This window comes from Pan troglodytes, chromosome 17 (genome assembly GCF_028858775.2).
Source record: "Pan troglodytes isolate AG18354 chromosome 17, NHGRI_mPanTro3-v2.0_pri, whole genome shotgun sequence".
NCBI lineage: Eukaryota > Metazoa > Chordata > Mammalia > Primates > Hominidae > Pan > Pan troglodytes.
Window position 1 is genome coordinate 43,882,441 of NC_072415.2, and position 20,963 is coordinate 43,903,403.

Below are 20,963 nucleotides of genomic sequence, written 5' to 3' on the forward strand. Positions count from 1 at the left end.
TCTCCAAATTGAAACAGGATTTTAGATATCAAGTGTCTTAAAGCATGGTAGCATTATAGTTGGATGGTAGAAAAAACAACTAGTAAGGTTCTACAAAGGTGTATTGACACTGTTTAACAGTACTAATAAATTATTTATAAATGCAGGGGAACTTTTAAACATCCTGAATAACAATAAATAAACCTAATGTGGTTACTAACACAATTATTTGTATTTTTCTTCTTTGCTTTACTTTCTATATGTATTTTTTGAATGCCGAAGGAAATCTGCTCAATTTTTTGCTTTTGGCCATTCGATTTAACCTTCGAGACACAGGAATGAGCCAGCAAAAAATGTATCTCTGAGACTGATATAATCTCTGAGAGGAAGTCATATTTAGCTAAATAATTTTCAATAATTTTAATGAGAGCTAAAGCCAAATCATAATTTTAATGTAAAATTTTTTAGTAAAGAAACTCCACATTATTCATAATTTTTAGAAATAAGGAATCGGTAGATTTAAAAAGACATTGATAGAAACCAATTTCCTTGCTGAATATATCTAAAATAGCATGAAATACATATAATAAATGAAAATTAAAACATTATTACAGGGAAAAATGTTATTTGCCACAGCTGAAACTGTCTTTCTTCTAAGAATGGGCACTGAATTACTTTGTAAGTGGGTATTCAAAATTCACTGCCTCCTACTTGAATAAATGAGATGATCTGACTTGTTGAACTGTTTCAGTCTACCACGTTTTTATAAAAATGTGAGATACAAATGGCCATTATGAATAAAATTACTTTAAATCTCACTATTTGACACTGCAGCTACCTTTATGATCTGTTCCATCTGGGTTTAAATGCATTCTTTTCTGGCACTCTGAGCAGCTCATTAGAAATCGTGTCACCGCTTCTCTTGGTAGGAAGGCATAGCTCTCTGAAATCTGAAATGATTCACAAAATACAGGTGTTATTATATAAGCTGACTGAGCATGATTTAACAGAAATGATCATTGTATTTCCAAATAAGACACGTTATTCCATAATGGCAGGAAGCACAATGAAAGCATGCATTGCATACCATGCATCATTTCAAGAAATATCTATCAAACTTGATTAGATGTCTTTTAATAAAAGCCAATAATGCCATGTGGAGACAAAAATCAACCACATCTCGATGGGCATCTGTTTATATTTTGCATTTCTTTTAGGTAAAATAATCACAGTGTACAGATGTCCTAGTGAATTTTCCTTATTATTAAACATTGCCAACATTGTTTTTAAACTTACTGCTAGCACAATCAAATTTGTATCCAATTTTAAATACTCTTTTTTGTAATTTAGCCCCAAGTAGGAGCAATAAACTCTGGATTTTGCACAATGAACATTTCTTCATTGTTGCTTTTCAAAATATTTTAAGTGAGAATAAAAAATAAATTCAAACAGAACTTATGTATATATTTACTGCAGTGAATCATCCCTTCCACAGAAAATGACACAACTGGAAATGCATTTAGGCCACCTATTTCATTCATTTTACATCAATTTTTTATAATGTATGTCCATAATAGCTCACACTGACTGTCAGAGCAAGCCTTTTCTGTGGCCTATATAGAGCTTTGTTTTCAGAACCATGATCTAGAATCAAGTTAGAAATCCATACTACCATTACAGTAATTTTATAAATATTAATTTTCTAAAACCAAGTTCTCTCATCAAAGCAAATAATTCCTTACGTGAAACTGATAGATAGTTGAATATCTTTAAATAAAAGCTGACAGTGACTCAGACAGTGCTACTAAGAAGTCTGATGCAGGGCTTCAGTTTTCCACCATAGCACTAACATTTTACATGAAATATAAGATAAGCAATAGGAATAAATGAGTTGCAAATAAGACATAAATGCCACAGATGATTTCTTAGGTGCATCTATAGCCCTTACAAACACTGATGTATTTTAAATTAGTAAAAATGAGGGAAAATGTGCAACAAATGTATAATTGAGTGTAAATGGGTGCTAGTTCTCTTAGTGGTGATGGAGTCAAATTTGCTTAGCCAGGCTACAGAAGCATAGCCTTGAGAAAACCCCATATACTAAGATCCAAAATTGTAAAGCTCATTTTTCTCTTAATTTAATATTAAAATCAGTTTGTACCACATAGCCTATCCTATTGACTTTAAGGGAAAAGAAGCCATAAGAATACTGAAGAGGAGAAACAGGCTTACAATTAAAATCTGCCATTGATAATCCATATTCAGATCATTAAAATTCAACACTCTTAGGGGTTGAAATATAGAACTCTTATTTTTAAATATTATATTGACAGAGTAAGATATCCAGATTTCAAAAAATACTGCTTCAGACTATGCAGTTATTGTGTGAGGAAAATGATCAGAACAATTCTAAACTATTTTGTGAAAAATTTTATATTATTTAATAAGAAAATATATATATAATTTAGGTTCTCATTCATTTTCTCTCTCTTTCCCTATAAAGACATACAGCATATATGAATTTGAATCCTATTTTTCTGTTTTTACAGAGGGAATAAACACTTCTAACTCACTTATTTCATTAGAGATCATTATTTTCTTACTCTCTGAAGAAATATTTTATACTAATTCAGAAGAAAAAGTCTATAATGCATGCTTCATCCTTATATTTTATATTTCAAATCATATCGAGTTATAGTCCATTAGAACTAATGCGTCTGACCAGTAAATTTATTATCAAGTAGGATTTTAGGTAAAGGCTCCATTGGTTTTTCTAGATTTCTATTAAATTTTTTATCTACTTTATAAAAGAGAAATATTTCATTGAAAGATAGGTAAGTGCTGGAGTTGGAGAGACACTCCATTGGCTTCCACGGTCCTGATACTTTCTGAAATCTTCTCTTTTCCCCATGCTAATGAAGCACTTGTGTAGAAAACCCTTCAGGATAGATTTATCATTGACCTGAATCAATCCTATGACTTGTCTAGCAGCATTTAGCCCCAAATCAATTTTTCTTGAAATTATTAATAATCATATCACATTAGTTTTATAGCTTTACTCTGAAAAATACTACATGTAATGGTCAAAAATATGTTTGTGTTCATGTATACATGTGTGCATGAAATAATACAAAGCCCACTTTGTATCTTAGAAAATATTTTTAAGCAAATATTTTATCATATTATTCTTTCTGGTATGGCTCTAACATAGTACTTGCCATGTCACTATCTATTACATAAGATAAAAGCACTTATTTGGGAATAGTTTTCTTGGTGTTTAGAATTCATGTTATAGGGACACCTGCCATGGCATTCCACTCCCCTTGAATCTTTTCTTCCCCACCTCATATTCACTGGGGCCCACAGACCACAGAGTCCTCCTATGCAGAGGGAAGAAAGATCCTCCAAGCAGGCTTTTCACATCTCATACTCATTTCTGAAAGAAAATATTTCTCCTGCAACGCACGTAAAGAAAAAAAAAAAAAACTTTTTTCCCTATTCAGAATCTTTTCTCCCAGGCCTATTCGAAATTAAGAGTCCTGGAATTTTCAGGAGTCACCAAGATGGTGAAATAGGAGTTTCCAGCATTTGTCCCCTCACAGAAACATGAACTTGAATAACCATCCATGCACAAAAATACCTTCACAACAACTAAGGAATCCAAGTAAGTGATTACAGCACCTGAGTAGAGCATAGAAATAAGAAAAGACTCAATGAATAAGGTAGAAAAGACAGTTTCACATTATATATGTCAACTCTCCCTCAAACCCATGCAGCACAACTTGGAGAAAGAAGTTCTCCACATGGTTGAAGGAGAGTGAAGTGAGCACTCAACTTCAGCTTCACTTTGGACCCTAGCAACAGGCCCTCCATTACACTCGAGGCACCAAGTATTGAAGCCGTTGAAGTTAAGTTGTTATCAGCTTAAAATAGTTTGTTATAAGTTATTTTATGTAAGTGCTATGGTAACCACAAAGAAAAATTCTGTAAGTAGATATGCAAAAGATGAAGAAAAAGTAATCAAAACATACAACTACACAAACATCATCAAATCACAAAGGAAGAGACCAAGAAAGGAAGAAAAGAAAAATAGTCATAAAACAGTTAGTAAAATGGCAGTAGTAAGTCCTTATCTATCAATAATTACATTAAATATAAATGGATCAAATTCTCCAATCAAAAGTCAGAGTGGCTAAATGAATTTAAAAAAAAAAGAACTAACTATATGCTGTCTACAAAGGTATCACATTAGCTATAAGTGGACACATAGGCTGAAAGTGAAAGGATAGAAAAATATATTCCATGCAAATGGTAACCAAAAGGGATCAGGGCTGGCTATATTCACATCAAACATAATAGGGTGCTTGTTAAAAATTGTCACAAGAGGCAATGAAGGTCGTCAAATAATGATAAAGAAGTCAATTCATCAAGAAGATATAACAATGGTAAATATATATGTACCTCAAATCAGAGCACCTAAATATATAAAGCCAATGTTAATAGAACTGAGGGATAAACAAACAGCAACATGTTAACAGCAGAGAACTTCAATATATCCCTTTCAATAGTAAATAGATAGTTCAGACAGAAAATGAATAAGGAAACAGCAGACTTGAACAACACTAGAAGCCGAATGAACCTAATGGACATATACAAAACTTATCACCCAACAGCAGCAGAATACACATACTACTCACGTGAACAGGGAAGAATCTTCAGGATAGATCATATGTTAGGCCACAAAACAAGTCCTAACAAATTTTAAAAAACTGAAAACATATGAAAAATCTTTAGAGCACACTGGTATGAAACTAGAAATCAATAATAGAAGAAAAATTGAAAAATTTACAAATATGTGAAAATAAAAAACACACTCCTGAGCAAAGAAGAAATCAAACAGGAAATCCAGAAATATCTTGAGTGCAACAAACTGGGAACACAACATATCAAAACTTATGAAATACAGCAAAAGCAGTTCAAACAGGGAAGTGTATAGCAATAAATGCCACATTAAAAAAAAAAGAGCCAGAAGTGGTGGCTCATGCCTGTAATCCCAGCTACTTGGGTAGCTGAAAAGGAAGGATCATTTGAGGCTAGGAGTTTGAAACAAGCCTGGGTAATATAGTGAGATTCTGTCTCTAAAAAAGATTATAAAAAGTAAAAATTCGTCGGGCATGGTGGCATGCACCTGTAGTCCCAGCTACTCAGGAGGCTGAGGTGGGAGGATAGCTGGAACCCAGGAGTTCAAGACTGCGGTGTGCTATTATCATGCCACTGCATTCCAGCATGAGTGACAGAGGGAGAGCCTGTTTCCTGTTTCTAAAAACAATAATAATATTAATGAATTAATTTTTAAAAGAAGAAAAAAAGATCTCAAATAACCTAGCTTTATATCTCAAAGAAGTAGAAAAAGAAGAACAAATTATGGCCAAAGTTAACAGAAGGAAATAATAAGGATCAGAATAGAAATAAAAAAGGTAGAGACTAGAAAAACAATAAAAAAGATCAATGAAACTTGAGTTATTTATTTTTTGAAAAGATATACAAAATTGACAAAACTTTAACTAGACCAAGAAACAGAGAAGAATCAAATAAATAAAATTGTAATTAAATGAAGAGATATTATAAATATCAGAGAAATACAAAGAATCACAAGAATCATGAACAATTATATATGCCAACAAATCAGATAACACAAAAGAAATGCATAAATTCCTAGAAATGTGCAGCATACCAAGACTGAATCATAAAAAGCAGGACATATGCACAGATCAATAGTGAGTAAGGGATCAAATCAGTAATCAAAAACCTCCCAATAAAGAAAGTCCCAGGACCTGACGGCTTCACTGGTAAATTCTACCAAACATTCCAAGAAGAATTAACAATAATCCTTCTCAAACTCCTTCCATCCCCGCCCTCCCACAAAAAAAAAAAAAAAAAAAAAAAAAAAAAAAAAAAAAACTGGGTAGAAGGGAACACTTCCAAGTTCATGTCAGCATTACCTTGATACCAAAGCCAGACAAGGACGCTACAAAAAAAGTTTACAGCCAATTTCTCTGATGAACATAGATGAAAAACTCAACAAAAACTAGCAAACAAAATTTAAAAGCACATTAAAAGGATTATACCCTATAGTCAAGTGGGTTTTATCACTAGGATGCAAGGATGTTTCAACATACACAAATCAATAAATGAGATTCACCACATTAGCAGAATGAAGGATAAAAGTAATATAATCATCTCAATAGATTCAGAAAAAGCATTTGACAAAATTCAACATCTATTCATGATTAAAACTCTTAACAAATATGTATAGAAGAAATGTACCTCAATATAATAAAAGCCATATGTAACAAGCCCACAGCTAATGTCCTATTCAGTGGTGAGAAAATGAAAACTTTTCTTCTAAAATCAAGAATAAGACAAGGATGCCCACTTTTGTCACTTGTATTCAATATGGTAGTAGAAGTCCTAGTCAGAGTAATAAAAAGTTAGAAAAAGATAAGCCATCTAAACTTGAAAGAAAGAAATAAAATTTTCTTTGCTTACAAGTGAAATTATCTTATAGACAGAAAATCCTAAAGACCCCACCAAAACAATGTTAGAACTTATAAACAAATCCAGTAAAGTTGCAGGATAAAAAAATCAAGATACAAAATCAGCTGAATGTTTATAGATAACAATGAACTATACAAAAAAGAATAAGAAGACAATATCATTTAAAATAGCATCAAAAATAAAATAAACTAGAAAAACAATTCAACCAAGACGATAAAAGAGATATACAATGAAAACTATAAAAAAGAAAGAATAATCTCTGACAAATATACCAAGAACACACAAAGAGAAGGGATAATCTCTTTAATAAATGGTATTTGGAAACTGGATATCCAAATGTGGAAGAAATAAATTGGCCCTTGTATCACACCTTATACAAAAATAAACTTAAAATGGATTAAAGACTTAAATGTGTGTGTATGTGTGTGTGCACACATAGAATGTGACAACCCATAGAATGGAGGGAATTATTTGCAAACCATACATAATAAAGGGTTAACTTCAAAAACATATAAAGAACTCAAAAAATTTCATAGCAACAAAACAACCTGATTTAAAAATAGGCTGCTATGTTTTGAATGTCTGTGTCTTCTTAAACTTTTTCTTTGAAACTTAATCCCCAGTCTAGTAGTGTTAGGATGTGAGGCCTTTTGGAGGCTCTACTCTCATAAATGGGATTAGTGCCCTTATAGAAGAGGTCTAAGGGGGCTTGCTTGTCTCTTCTGCCCTTCCACCAAGAAAGAAAGCATTATCTACGTGGAATGATTCCTTGTCAGACACTAAATATGCTGGTAGCTTGCTCTTGGGCTTCCTAGGTTCCATAACTATGGGTAATAAATTTATATTACTTTTAAATTATCCAGTCTAGATTATTTCATTATAGCAGCCCAAACAGACTAAGGCATAGGCAAAAGACATGAATCGGCATTTCCCTAAAGAAAACATACAAATGGCTAACAGGTATATGAAAAAATGTCGAACATCACTAATCGTCAGAGAAATAAAAATCAAAACCACAATGAGATATCACCTCACACCTGTTAGGATCGCTATTATAAAAAAGTCAAAGACAAAAAGTATTGGCAATGATGTGAAGAAAAGGGAAGCCTTGTACACTACTGGTGAAAATGTAAATCAACCCAGCCATTATAGAAAACAATATGGTGGTTCCCCTAGAAATTGAAAATAGAACTGCCAAGTGATCCGGCAATTCCATTTCTGGGAATATATCCAAAGGAAATGAAATCATTATCTCAAAGAGATATCTGCACTCCTATGTTCATTGCAACCTTATTCACAATAGCCAGGATATGGGGACAACTAGGCCAGGTATGGTGGCCCACACCTGCAATCCCAGCACTTTGGGAGGCTGAGGCAGGTGAATCACCAGAGGTCAGGAGTTCGAGACCAGCCTGGCCAACATGATGAAACCTTATCTCTACTAAAATTATGAAAATTGGCCAGGTGTGATGGCAGGTACCTGTAATCCCTGCTACTTGGGAGGATGAGACAGGAGAATCACTTGAACCCGGGAGGCAGAGTTTGAAGTGAGCCAAGATTGTGCCACTGCACTCTAGCCTGGGTGACAGAGTGAGACTGTCCCCCCCCAAAAAAAAAAGATATGGGGACAATATAAGTGTCTACTGATGAATGGATAAAGAAAACATGATATAAAATATATATCAATATTTATTTAATTTTATATGTGTATATATACATATATATTTCCTGTCATTACACATACATAATGAAATATTATTCATCCCCAAAAAAGAAGGAAATCCTGTCATTTGCAACAACATGTATGAACCTGGAGATTATTATGGTAAGTGAAATAAGCCTGACACAGAAAGACAAGCATAATCTCACCTGTAAGTGGAAATTGAAAAAGTCAAACTCATAGAAGCTGAGAGTAGAATACAATGGTGGTTCCAGTGGCTGGAGGGTGAGGAAAATGAGGAGATATTGGTCAAAGGGTACAAAGTTTCCGTCATGTAGTATGAGTAAGTTCTAGAGATCAAATGTATAGCATAGTAACCGTAGATAATTCTGTAATGTATGCTTAAAATTCATTAATAGAGTAAATCTCAAGTGTTACCTCACATGTACCCACAAATGGTTACTATATGAGGTGATGGACATGCTAATTAGCTTGATTGTGGTAATAATTTCACAATGTATATGTGTATGAAAACACGTTGTACACCTAACATATATAAAATCTGTTTCTCAAGACAGGGTCACAGGGTCTCTTTCTATTGCCCAGGATGCAATCACAGCTCACTGTAGACTCAAAGTCCTGGGCTCAAGTGATCGATCCTCCTGCCTCAGCCTCCCAATTAGCTAGGACTACAGGTGCGGACCACTAAACCCAACTTTTTTTGTTTTGTTTTGTTTATTTTGGTGAAGATGGGGTCTCATCATGTTGCCCAGTCTGGTCTTGAACTCCTAGCCTCCAGCAATCCTCCCATCTTGGTGTCCCAGAGCTCTGGGATTACAGGCATGAGCAACTGCACCTGGCTACAATTTTCATTTACCAAGTATGCCTCAATAAAGCTAGCAAAAAAGGAAAATATCCTAGACAAGCTTCATTACTGAAGTTCTTAGCATGGTGGCTCACACCTGTAATCCCAACAATTTGACAGGCTGAGGCTAGAGGATCACTTGAGACTAGGAGTTCGTGACAACCCAGCCAACATAGATCCTATCTCTATATAAAATTTTAAAAATTAGTTGTGCGTGGTAGTGTGTGCCTGTAGTCTCAGCTAGTCAAGGAGGCTGAAGCAGGAGGCTCACTTGAGCCCATGACTTTGATGTTGCAGGGAGCTATTATTATGCTACTGCACTCCAGCCTGGGTAGCAGGGTGAGACAGTGCCTCTTAAAAAAAAAAAAAATTAAAACATTGTCCTGTCCTTGGAAAATTCTTAAATTATGGTATATTTGAATAATTACATTTCATAATTAAACTTTTATGATGAAATACTGCCATTTGATTCTGTGGGCATCTTTATTTAACCTAATTCAGAGACAGTATTGAAAGCCTATGCCAATCCTCTTCCAACTTGAGGCCTATGTTAAGTACCTCTATGACTCTTACCCTAATGAAAGGCCTGTTCTCATTTGCTGGGAATTAATGTTTGAAATGTTAAATCAATTTTAAATAGATGTTCATAAATGGTGATAAAACTCAGGGACATGTCCCTCAAGGTAGCCCATTTATCAAAGTCCTAATATCTTTCTTGCAATATGTAATAGCAGTTGCAAATAAAACCTAGAAGGAACAGAAATTTAAAAAGATTTTGATTCAGATACTAAAAATACTATTCTACTAATATTACAATTAACTATGTAAAATACTATAATCATTCATAAATGTCATAAATGTCTTGGACCCAGTTTTCCAATGTGAATATTCTGCTTCTAGATGGAAATTGGATTTTGAATATACAGTACAGAACATTTTCTAGAATATTGGTGAGAACATGTTTCACTTGAAAATGTATTCTTAAAAATATTTTTATATTTCAGAAAGATAGAGTATTTCCTTAGAATTTGTTTATGGACACAGAAACACTGTCCCTTGATAGTGATAAGATACAAAATATAAAGAATGGATGTTAGTCTTGATCCCTCTTAACTAAGCACTAAAAAAATCACAACTTCCATGTGACAAACCACATATTAAATATATTGCTCACAACAGAAACAAACATGTTAAGGATGAACTGGAACACGGCCACATTGAACCTTAAAACTAATGACCTAACATTATTTATCAAGTAAATAATTATGGGGAATTTATTTCTTACAAATGTTGTTTTCTAGGAATCTAGATTTGTTTTCTTATGTTTATATAATGTTATACTTTTCACTGTGGTTTTACTACCATTATTTTAGCAAATGGTTAAAACAGATTTTCCAGTAACTTTTTGATAAATTGGTTGACTGCTGTAAAGAGATGAAATGAATTGTCGTTGTTACACAGCAGAGGGCAAAGTAAAATGCTGGAAGTCAAACAAGGATTTCCCAAATACTGGTCTATTTCTGTAAATTTAATGGACCGTGGGTGGCTTATCCAACAGACAAGACAAATGCTAAGGGCCCAGGGAAAGCAGACAAAAAAAAAAATTTCAAGAAACCCAAAGTATCAAAATGTCATCACAGAAAAATTCAGTGTTTGTTAAACTATCTTCAACTTGAGTCATGGGAAAGATTTGTTATTGTTATTATTTTTTAACCTTGAATTGAGAGAGAAGGAAGGAAGAAACTAGCTAGGAAAATAGGGCAAAGAGTCCTCGGCAGAATTTCTGCTCTAACAAAGAGCAGCCTGGAAGATCAGGCTGCAGACATAGATAAGGAAGCAAGTTCGAGCACAAAGATGGAGCCTCCTGTGTAATTAGCAAGTTTCACATGCATACAGTGGATCCCAGTAAGCACTGTGGGCCCTAGTGAGCACATTCCTTTCCTTTTTTGGACATACACCAGTAAGGAAGCTGGAAGCTTGCATGAAGGTGGTGCATGCAGCTGCACCAATCGAAAGAACTACCGTGGGCCAGTCACATCCACCATGGCCAGGCACATCACCCAAGCTGGAGTGGAGTAGCATAATAATAGCTCCCTGCAACCTCAAAGTCATGGGCTCAAGCAAGCCTCCTGCCTCAGCCTCCTTGACTAGCTGGACTACAGACACAATCTACCATGCACAACTAATTTTTAAAATTTTGCCCACCCCCCTCCCCCTTAGCACATGCACAGTGGTGAAAAGATAAGCAACATGGAGTAACTTAGGCTAAAGACCTGCCTGGGCAATAAAAGGTTGGGGTGGGGACTGCCAGAGTGTCACACCCTATGCAAATGACACATCTAGTCCTAATAGGTTTTTTACGCCCTATGTAGATGAAATACTCCCTCCCCAGTAACTTGCTTATAAAAACCCTTGCATTTCCCTGAAGAACGGTAACCCTTTTTTGGGGACTTCTCTCTGCAGCAGAGAGCTGTTCTCTTTACTTTGCTTATTAAATTTCTGCTCTAATCTCACCCTTGGTGTGTCCACGTTCTTGATTTCCTTGGCAGTGAGACAAAGAATTTCAGTGTCACCCCAGACAATGAGGCCATTTCAGAATTATCTACGGTTGTGGAGTGGGAGAATTTGGCACAAGGTACATTTTTCATAACTTACCACTTGTAAAGGCCTTAATTCATTTGAGTATTGGGAAACATGGATAGTGTTTTCAGTGTAAATATTACAGTCTAAGTCCTTTAGGACTGGAATTCATCAGTAAAACAGAAAATAATAGATTAAATTATTTCCATAAATTAGAAGTAGAAATGACCTCTATCATCCAAAAAGTATAGTAATACTTCCATATAAAAGTAATTTAACCACAGCCTCTTTTGATGGACTGAACAATAAAATCAGCCTCTGGAGCAATAACAGCACAACATTAGTGATCCAGTGACAAACTTATCCACCTGCAGAAAGCTCAATGATCAAGTTCTATAAAGGGCACGGTTTCCTGTCTTCCATCTGTGGGTTATAAAAAAAAACAACAAGCAAACTCTTGGGAATACCTTACTGAAAATCCCACGGACAAATATACTTGTCTACTTGCCAATGTTCTGCCTTTCGGAAGAAAAAAATGGTACTTTAAGAAGCCCTACAACTATAAAGCCAAATACTGGCCATTCCTGAGTATTACTAGCCTTCGCCTTAACACAATGCAGTTAAGGTAAACATATAAGTTATCCAAAAATCTGAAATTTTAAAAGCAATCACAAGCAATCTAATTCGCAAAACTCATCTTGTAAATTCAATAATATATAATACTAAAGTTTTTTCACATTTTCTTTTTTAGTATCAGAGTCTTCAGAAATAAATGACCTTTCCAACTTGGATCTGAAGTAACATAAAGTTAGAAAAATTGAAGAAGTTAATTAATCAAAAAAATTTAATAACAAATTGTTGTTTTGCTCTATTTTTTCAGACTGTGTATCATAAGTATGTAACGTAAGTTTATCTCCTTAACTCAAGCCATAAAATAGTGCAAATTAAGAGAAAAAAATAACGGAAAATAATTTTAAAACATGGGGAATTTGACCATGTCTTCTTTTCTCAGTCCCAAGTATCCTTCCTCTCTAATTGCAACAATGTTTCATTTCTAAGTTATTCAATAAAAAGGGTTTCTAACTATTCAGTTTGTATTATACATAAACCTGCAAACCTCTGGTTCCTGAAATGGTAGAGAATTTGCAATCCTCAAAATTAAGATTCTCGTTAATTACATGACAATTATTAGTTTTGGCTGCATTACATGGACGAAAATGTCACCAAGCAATCTATGTCTGATTGTTTTCCATTAATTGAGTACTTAGTAAATGGATTATGCTGAATCAGAACTTTACATGAGTTTCATCATTTAATCCTCACAACAGTCCCACGAATAGATTACCATGATCACTATCATGATCTCTGTGTAACAGATGAGGGAGCTAAGCTTCAGAGAGGTTGCGTATTTTGCCAATTATGTACAAGAGACAGGACTCACCTGCTATTGTGGTTTCAAAGCCTATCACTTTAACCACTGTTTTACAGCCACTCCTAGTTATCAGTATTGAAAAAAGATAGAGACTGTTTCATCCATAAAGAGCTGGGATATTAACCTCACAGCATAGGTTAATTATTCTAAAATGTTTATAATGCTCCCTGGTGTGAAGTTCTTTATAAGTGTAAAATGCTCTAACTAGTTTGGGGTGACCTTTCTGAATACAAGGGTCAGTCAAGCACTCTGTACCTTGTCTCAGGTTACAAAGTTTCTCAAGAACAAGTCAGACTATAGAGTAACAACACAGAGCTCCGCCTGGAAAAAATTAACAGGCCATCTGTTCCATTCCAGCAAAACTGAGGACTAAAATGATGGCTTTGTGACAATGCTGTAATATTTTAGCAGCCAGTCAGTAAATGCGTTGGACTTCCATTTTTAATGGAATTTAGGAGAGGAATGTAAATAACTGCCTCTTCCTAAAGGAACAAGACATCTAATTGTAAGAAATTCGCCAGCAGAGAAGCCATTCTTGGTGTAAGATTTGAAGCTAATGTGCGAGCTGAAATAAAGCCATCACATAACGTTGGCAAATCATGAGTAGTAACAATCACTTTATAAAGCAAGCAAACAAAAATAAGCTAATCAAAAGATTTATCAACCAAAATTATACAATTTTAACCTAAATTCACTAGTGTAATAAAAAAATGATGAGTGTTCCTAAATATCAGCAGTTTGAAAATGTAACTTGGTGCTTTGGTATATTGTGCTCCTTTTCAGATACTGAACTTTAGAGCAAACAATAATTAATATAATCACACAAATTTTTAAGATCACCTTTCTCCACCTTTTGTTTTTAAAATGAATTTAGAGAATAGCAATAATGGCTTTATTTAACTAGAATAATTATATGAACACCATAGTTTTTGGCAAATATCAAACTGTATGTACCTAAAAGAATTTGCCCTTGAGGCCAAACTTCTGACATTTTCTCTTATCAATATCCTGCAGATCATGGATAAAGAATAAATTAGAAATAATCTCCTAGTGAAATTTTTTTTATCTTACTAGATTTGAGAAAATTTGTATCACAAACCCTCTGCAATATATGTAACTAAATTAAGATATAGAAAATTTATTTGTAAAACATAAAATTGAAATTAAATTGAACAGAGCCTATAAATCCAAATGTTATTAAAAGCCTGTATGTCCTGATTCATAAACATATAGAACACCAAACTCCAGAGCGGCCTCTATCTGAGGAAAATAAATCTAGGCTCTATGCATATCTTCAATTCAAGGAACATCTGTCTTTTTCTGTTTTATATATTGAATATCTTTGCATTTAGGACTTTAAAAAGTATGCAATCACTGTCACATTTGAGCCCAAGTGGAATATAATGTGATAACTTACATTAGCTATGACTTTGATAGTTTTCTAGATGTGTTATGAAATTGAAATGCTCAGACAATAATTTTCTTTTCTATTAAAATATATTTTAACCCATTTGTCCATGAAAAAGGATTAGCAGTGTACATCATTGTACTACTGCAGAGGAAATAATTAATTTGCAGAGATGTGTAAGGAAACAGTCTTGCAAAGATAAAGACATTTTCAACTACATATTTATTTATTCAGCAAATATCTATTGAATGCATAGGCACCATAATTACCCCTGAATACTACTCAATATGGTTCGACAGCATTAATGTGCCTGGATATATCAAATTATTGGAATTATCTATTGGTAGTTATTTGATTAGTTTCAAAGCAACTCTGAAAAAGGCTTTAATCAGGACTCAAAAAGAAAACTCTCAGATAAAAAGTTCTTGTCTAGCAACAATCAGTTAGACAAAAGACAGACATACTGGCCTGCCTAAACAAATTTGTAATCACTGTATCTCTCAAAAATTTTTGCTTCGGAATCCTAACTACTTATCTATCTATAGATAGAGTATCTATCTGACCTTTGAATGCCTGTTAAAGACCAGAAGAATTCCTGTGCCTAAATGATGTTTCCAATAGCAAAACCAGGAAACTGCCAGATTTGCACAATCACCCCCAAATCCCCATACTCCCTGGTGGAGGATTCTTATGTTTTCTTTGAGTTCCTATCAATCCTGCAGTACTGCTTGTTTTGCTATGACTCAGGCAATATTAGCATTACTCCAATGCACCATTTGTAGAAAAGCACTGCCCACATTTTCTTTTTCTCCCTTCTTCTCTGATCATGTTCTCCCTCAGTCTTCCCACCCGTTCATCTACCCTTCCCTTTTTTACCTAGTTGAGATGGGTGATCTAGCCCAGTCAGGAGTATCTGGGTTGATTTTTTTTTTTTTGAAAAGGAGTCTGGCTCTGTCGCCCACACTGGAGTGCAGTGGCGCGATCTCGGCTCACTGCCAGCTCCACTTCCTGGGTTCACGCCATTCTCCTGCCTCAGCCTCCCGAGTAGCTACGACTACAGGCACCTGCCACCACGCCTGGCTAATTTTTTTGTACTTTTAGTAGAGACGGGGTTTCACAGTGTTAGCCAGGATGGTCTGGATCTCCTGACCTCGTGATCCACCCGCCTCGGCCTCCCAAAGTGCTGGGATTACAGGCTTAAGCCACCGCGCCCGGCCTGATTTTTAAATACGATTAAGTTTGCTAGATAAAATATAAGACACCTAGTTCAGTTTGAATTCTAGATAAACATACAATATTGGAGCCAAACGTATTACAAACTATTGTTTATCTGAAATTCAAATATAACTGGTTATCCTGTGTGTGTTAAATCTAGCAGCCTTAAAGACTATATTTATCTAATATGAATGAAAATATTGGTTTGAGTCTGAAGGTAATTTTAACTTTGGAAAAAATTGTTATGTCAGGAAAATCAAAGGGTATACCAAAAGCAGAAGTGATAGGATAGGTGGAAGCAATTATTGGAGAGTCTGCAGGCAGCTTGAAATCATAGTGCCTATTTAAAGCAAGGCTTTCCAACATTCTATATCGATAGCACAGGTATACATACATTTTACATCATAAGCTAGCACATATACACACTCATAAAATCAAACTGATCATTTCTATTCTCTTCTCTATTTCATTTTTAAAAGTGATCACAGCCCACTAAATTAACTTGATGAGTCATAAATGGATTATGATATCTAATAAAAAAACACTGGTCTAAAGCAGAGGAATGCAGTCTGTCCATCCAAAGTTATTTTGTGGTGCTGAGAATTTGATGAGTATGTGGTCAAATTTAAAATAAAAGTAGGCAAATCTGAAGAAGGTATAAAGCAGGCAGGAGTATTTTTAGATAGTTCAAGTCAGTTTTTCAGACGGATAAAAACAATTTGGAGATTTGAGGCAAATGCATTCAACACAGAGTAAAAGAAATGAAAAGTGAATGTGCTACAGAGGTAGGAAGTCAGTATTTTCCAAAGATAGGGAAATGGTACAAGTGCTAGACCAGAGGCAAAAACAGCTTAAAAGAAGGCAAAGCATTTCACCATATGATATAAAGAAACTAGAGAGGAAAACATATACAGGTAGCAGCATTCTAGGGCACCATCAAATGAATTTGGTACTATATCAGTATACATTAGTAGACTGAAGTTAATCAAGCAGAAAATAGAAAGTGGTTTATGTTAAATTATAATTAATTTTCAAAGCACTGAGATCACAGGCATGTGCCACCACATTCAGCTGTTATTTCTTATGATTGAATATTTGGCTGCTAAGGAAAAGATTGTCATAACAGAGAATTCTTATATTAGATGAAAAAATAAGCAGATGGGCAATGAAAAAGATCTTTTTCATACATGTTCACTAATCATAAAATAAAGAGAATTCCTAAATATTGCATTAAATAAGATAACTCAGCAAAGTCATTGTTTATAGAATTACTTGTGACATGAAGAATTACATTAAAAGACACAATTACTGACATGGGAGTGTGGAAAACCTCTTCCTGTCTTGATTTTTCCTGAAGAGTATGTGTAATATGATACATTTATATTTCCCTTGGGCCCTAGGGGAGAACCACAAAGAATGCCACTTTTCTGGTCTAGAGTTCATTGGCATGTTCAAAACCTCCTAGACTTCTGTTGCAACTCCCCTTGTCAAAGTTTACCTTTCTTACACACTGCTGGTCAGTGGGGAGCAAGCATTTCTTTTTGAACACATATCCAAGAATACAGTTGCTGTAGCCACTCAAAGCAGGCAATAATTAGCCATCTTAGGGAGACAGAGAAAGATGGCGAAGATTTCACTTCATTCTGTTAGGGACTCCAGTAATTTGCATATCGTTCATGTATTTATGCAGGAGGCAAAGTGCAGAGTCTGTGAGATGATGACAATGCACTATGGTTGCAGAATCAGTTGTCTGAATTATTGAATTGCTAAATAATTGGCAAATAAGAAACACATTTTTCAAAGGTACCAAGGAGAGAACTGGCTATGTGGTTTCCTTTATAAAATGTCTCTCAACTGGGAGTGTTTACTGTTCTCACTAGGTGACTTTTGCAAATAGAGAACAAGAAGGCATTTTGGTTATTACAGTATCTGGGGTTTGGTGGTGCTGAAAATTAACATATTATGGGATATCAAAAGGCCTGGAGTACTTGGGACAATGCCACCTGTCTGCCCCTAAGGCCTATATAGCCCAATTGAGAGATAACACTTTAGACTATGTAAATAATTAGACACTAATGAATATATCTGACCAAATATATCACGTCTATGTATTATCTATTGATGAGAAAAAGCACAGAAAGATAGAAATTTCCTGTTCCAGATTCCAAATTCTCAGAAGAGCAACTAGGTTACTGACTCAGTTTCTTTCAGAATTCACCCGTAACCAAAGAACTAAATTCAGCTGAGGAAAGTGTTCACTCTGAGAGGACATTCCCAGGAAATTGAGGGTGGAGGGGAAAATGGGGAGCAGAAGAGATAGATGGATAAAAATAGGTAAAAGCTGGTTCTTTACTTATCATAAGACAACTAAGTCTGCTGCTCATAAAGCTAGTTAATAATATTCTCAAATTTATGAGAAAATCATAAATGAAGACATGGGTGGGTGTTATCCATAGGTCACTAAGGAGCATAGTAGACACAAAAAAAGAAGTAAGCTTTTCATTACCTGATTAAGAGGGGGAAAAAGCAATTTAGAACATCTGTTACCCCAAAAACAACTCCATATTAAAAGAAAAAACCCATCTTTCTAGTCACATTATTATAATATCTATAGTGTTTGAAGCAATTATTATGTTAAAACTTTACCTATATTATTTATGGCCCTAAAAACAACCCTACAAAATAATAACATGCCAACATCACACATGTAGAACTTACACTATCAAGATTTAAACTCAAGTCTAGTTGGCATCAAAGCTGGACCATTCTGTCTCCACAATCTCATGCCAGTCTCCCATGTCTTACATCTCCTTGCTATTATACTCTATGCAAATTCATTACCTATATAGTTATTTATACAGGTGCATACATGCAGGCACTTTAAGAAATTTGGTCATTTTATTTTTTTTTACACTATCAGAGTAGCAAGGAAAACAAACCTCTTGATCTGAGTGAGAATCACCCACTAGGAGGCATTAACCAGCTACTTTTTAAAGCCGCATTGGCTCCTTTTCACCACTAGGGAGCACTAAAGTAGTAATTTACTAGGCTGTCATAAAGAACTAATGAAGTTTCTCCAAAAGGTAAATTATATTTCAAAGAATATTCACTGGGATATTATAATTTAATATAAAAATTATTGTTGATGTGGTGTGTGACACTAGCTGATGATAAACTTGTTTGGATAAGCTCTTACGTCTTTTTTTTTTTTTGTCTCCACTACCAAGAAGACAGCTTCTGAATCTTAACAGATTTGCAGTATTACTCTGGCCACTGCGATGAGCAACTACACTTATATAAGATATATAATTCAATTTTAATGAATGGCAGTAAGCTATTCTTTTGTTTTAGGATTGCTAGTTAATAAATTTAATTATCATGCTGAATTATTTTTAACTGTTTCCTTCTGAGATGTTGTACACATCTGACAATAATCTGAATAATATTCAGTAGCTATAGCTAATATTTAGAAATCACTTGTGTAAAACCTATATATGTTTGTGTGGATATGGGGTGTGTGTGTATGTGTGTAACTGATAAATAAACCAATGTGAAAAGTAATGTGTTTATATTCTACCTCAAATGTGATATCATTATATATGTGATAACCATATATATATATATAGTTCTCTCTATATATATATGAGAATATATATAGAGAGATAGATCTACATCTTTCTATATTTATATCTATATAGATACAGAGAGATATACCTACATATGTATACATAGATATGTATCTATATATCTAATAGATATATATGTATATATATAGAGAGAGATAGATGGATACATATATGTCTATATAGATATAGAAAGACATAGATTTATTTATCTATAGATAGCTATAGATATATCTAGATATTTTATATTTATATAGAGAGACATAAAGCAAAATAACCTAACAAAATTATCTGTAAAATATCTACATTTGAGTGCTATTTTATACTGATAAACTCTCTAAGGTAAACTAGCTATAAAATACAATTCTAGATCACAGATTTATTGTGTAACAGTGTAAATTATTAATGAGTTCAATACTGGACAAAGTTTACCAAAAATTTGAACTTGGAATAGTTCATTTAAAGTTTTTTCTATCTCTGTTAGACATCCAGAACAGCAGCTTATTTAAGGTACTCTAGTTTGTAATAATAAAATGGGGAAAAAACAATGCATCTGCATTAAAAAGGCAGGAACCTATATTTGTCTGTTGTGTTATTTTGCTTTAATTTTCTTTCTACATTAAAGAATTTGGCTACAGAAATGAAATTAAGTTCTAAGCCTGATAGAGATTTTCTTAGCCCCTCTGCTTCAAAGACAATCTATACTTCCACTAAGATCCGTGGCAAGAAAGGGAAAAATTCAAAACAGTAAAAAGAAGTGAAAAAGACTCAAACACACAGTATTTTTATATTCTATGAGTGAATCATGCCTAGAGAGTATTTTTTTCTGAGAAATGTATGTAATTCTCAGTTTTTCATTTAATGATATTCATTTATTTCAAAATATACTCTAACATTTTTAAATATTTTGAATAGATATAGTTCCCCTTTTTTTGAAAATAAAGATTTTTCTGTGGAGTTTGCTGAGACTTCTTCCTCATCTTGATGACATGCTTCTTAACTTTTAACTGTCAAACACATACCAAACGCTATTAGGTGTGATGCCACATTAGGACTCATATAAGAATCAAGGCTTGGTGCGATGGCTCATGCTTGTAATCCCAGCACTTTGGGAGGCCAAGGCAGGCGGATCACCTGACGTCAGGAGTTTGAGACCAGCCTGACCAACATGGTGAAACCCCGTCTCTACTAAAAATACAAAAAAATTAACCAGCCATAGTGGTGAATGCCTGTAATTCCAGCAATTTGGGAGGCTGAGGCAGGAGAATCGCTTGAACCCGGGAGGTGGAGGTTGCAGTGAGCTGAGATCATGCCATTTCACTCCAGTGTGGGCAATAAGAGCAAAACTGTCTCAAAAAAAAAAAAAAAATCTGACAGGTCCTATGCTAACTGGGAGGTCAATAGATTGCTCTATGCCAATAACTCACATTTTCTTTCTATCTCACTCCTGACTTGAGTTAAATTTAGCTAGAGATGAGAGACAGAAACAAGTATGTTAAATGATCATATAAGGTATCAATGACTGCTAGCAGCTTAATTGATTCTCCACCTTCTCTTGCCTAATGATATTTGAATTTTATATAAAAATACAGGGGTCAATGGTTTAACCCAAATAGATTGAGTTCTAATTTAAAACTTGAGGC

General features: G+C 34.3%; 1 protein-coding gene across 13 annotated transcripts in view; it reads right to left on the reverse strand.

The window, feature by feature from the left end:
* Positions 1-20,963, reverse strand: part of NOL4 (nucleolar protein 4) — a 381,831-nt gene that overhangs the window by 261,378 nt on the left and 99,490 nt on the right. For all 13 annotated transcript variants that reach the window (XM_063795583.1, XM_063795581.1, XM_063795584.1 and 10 more), the window contains one exon: positions 818-929. In XM_063795583.1, the coding sequence (XP_063651653.1) occupies positions 818-929 (112 nt within the window). The remainder of the gene's footprint in view (positions 1-817; positions 930-20,963) is intronic.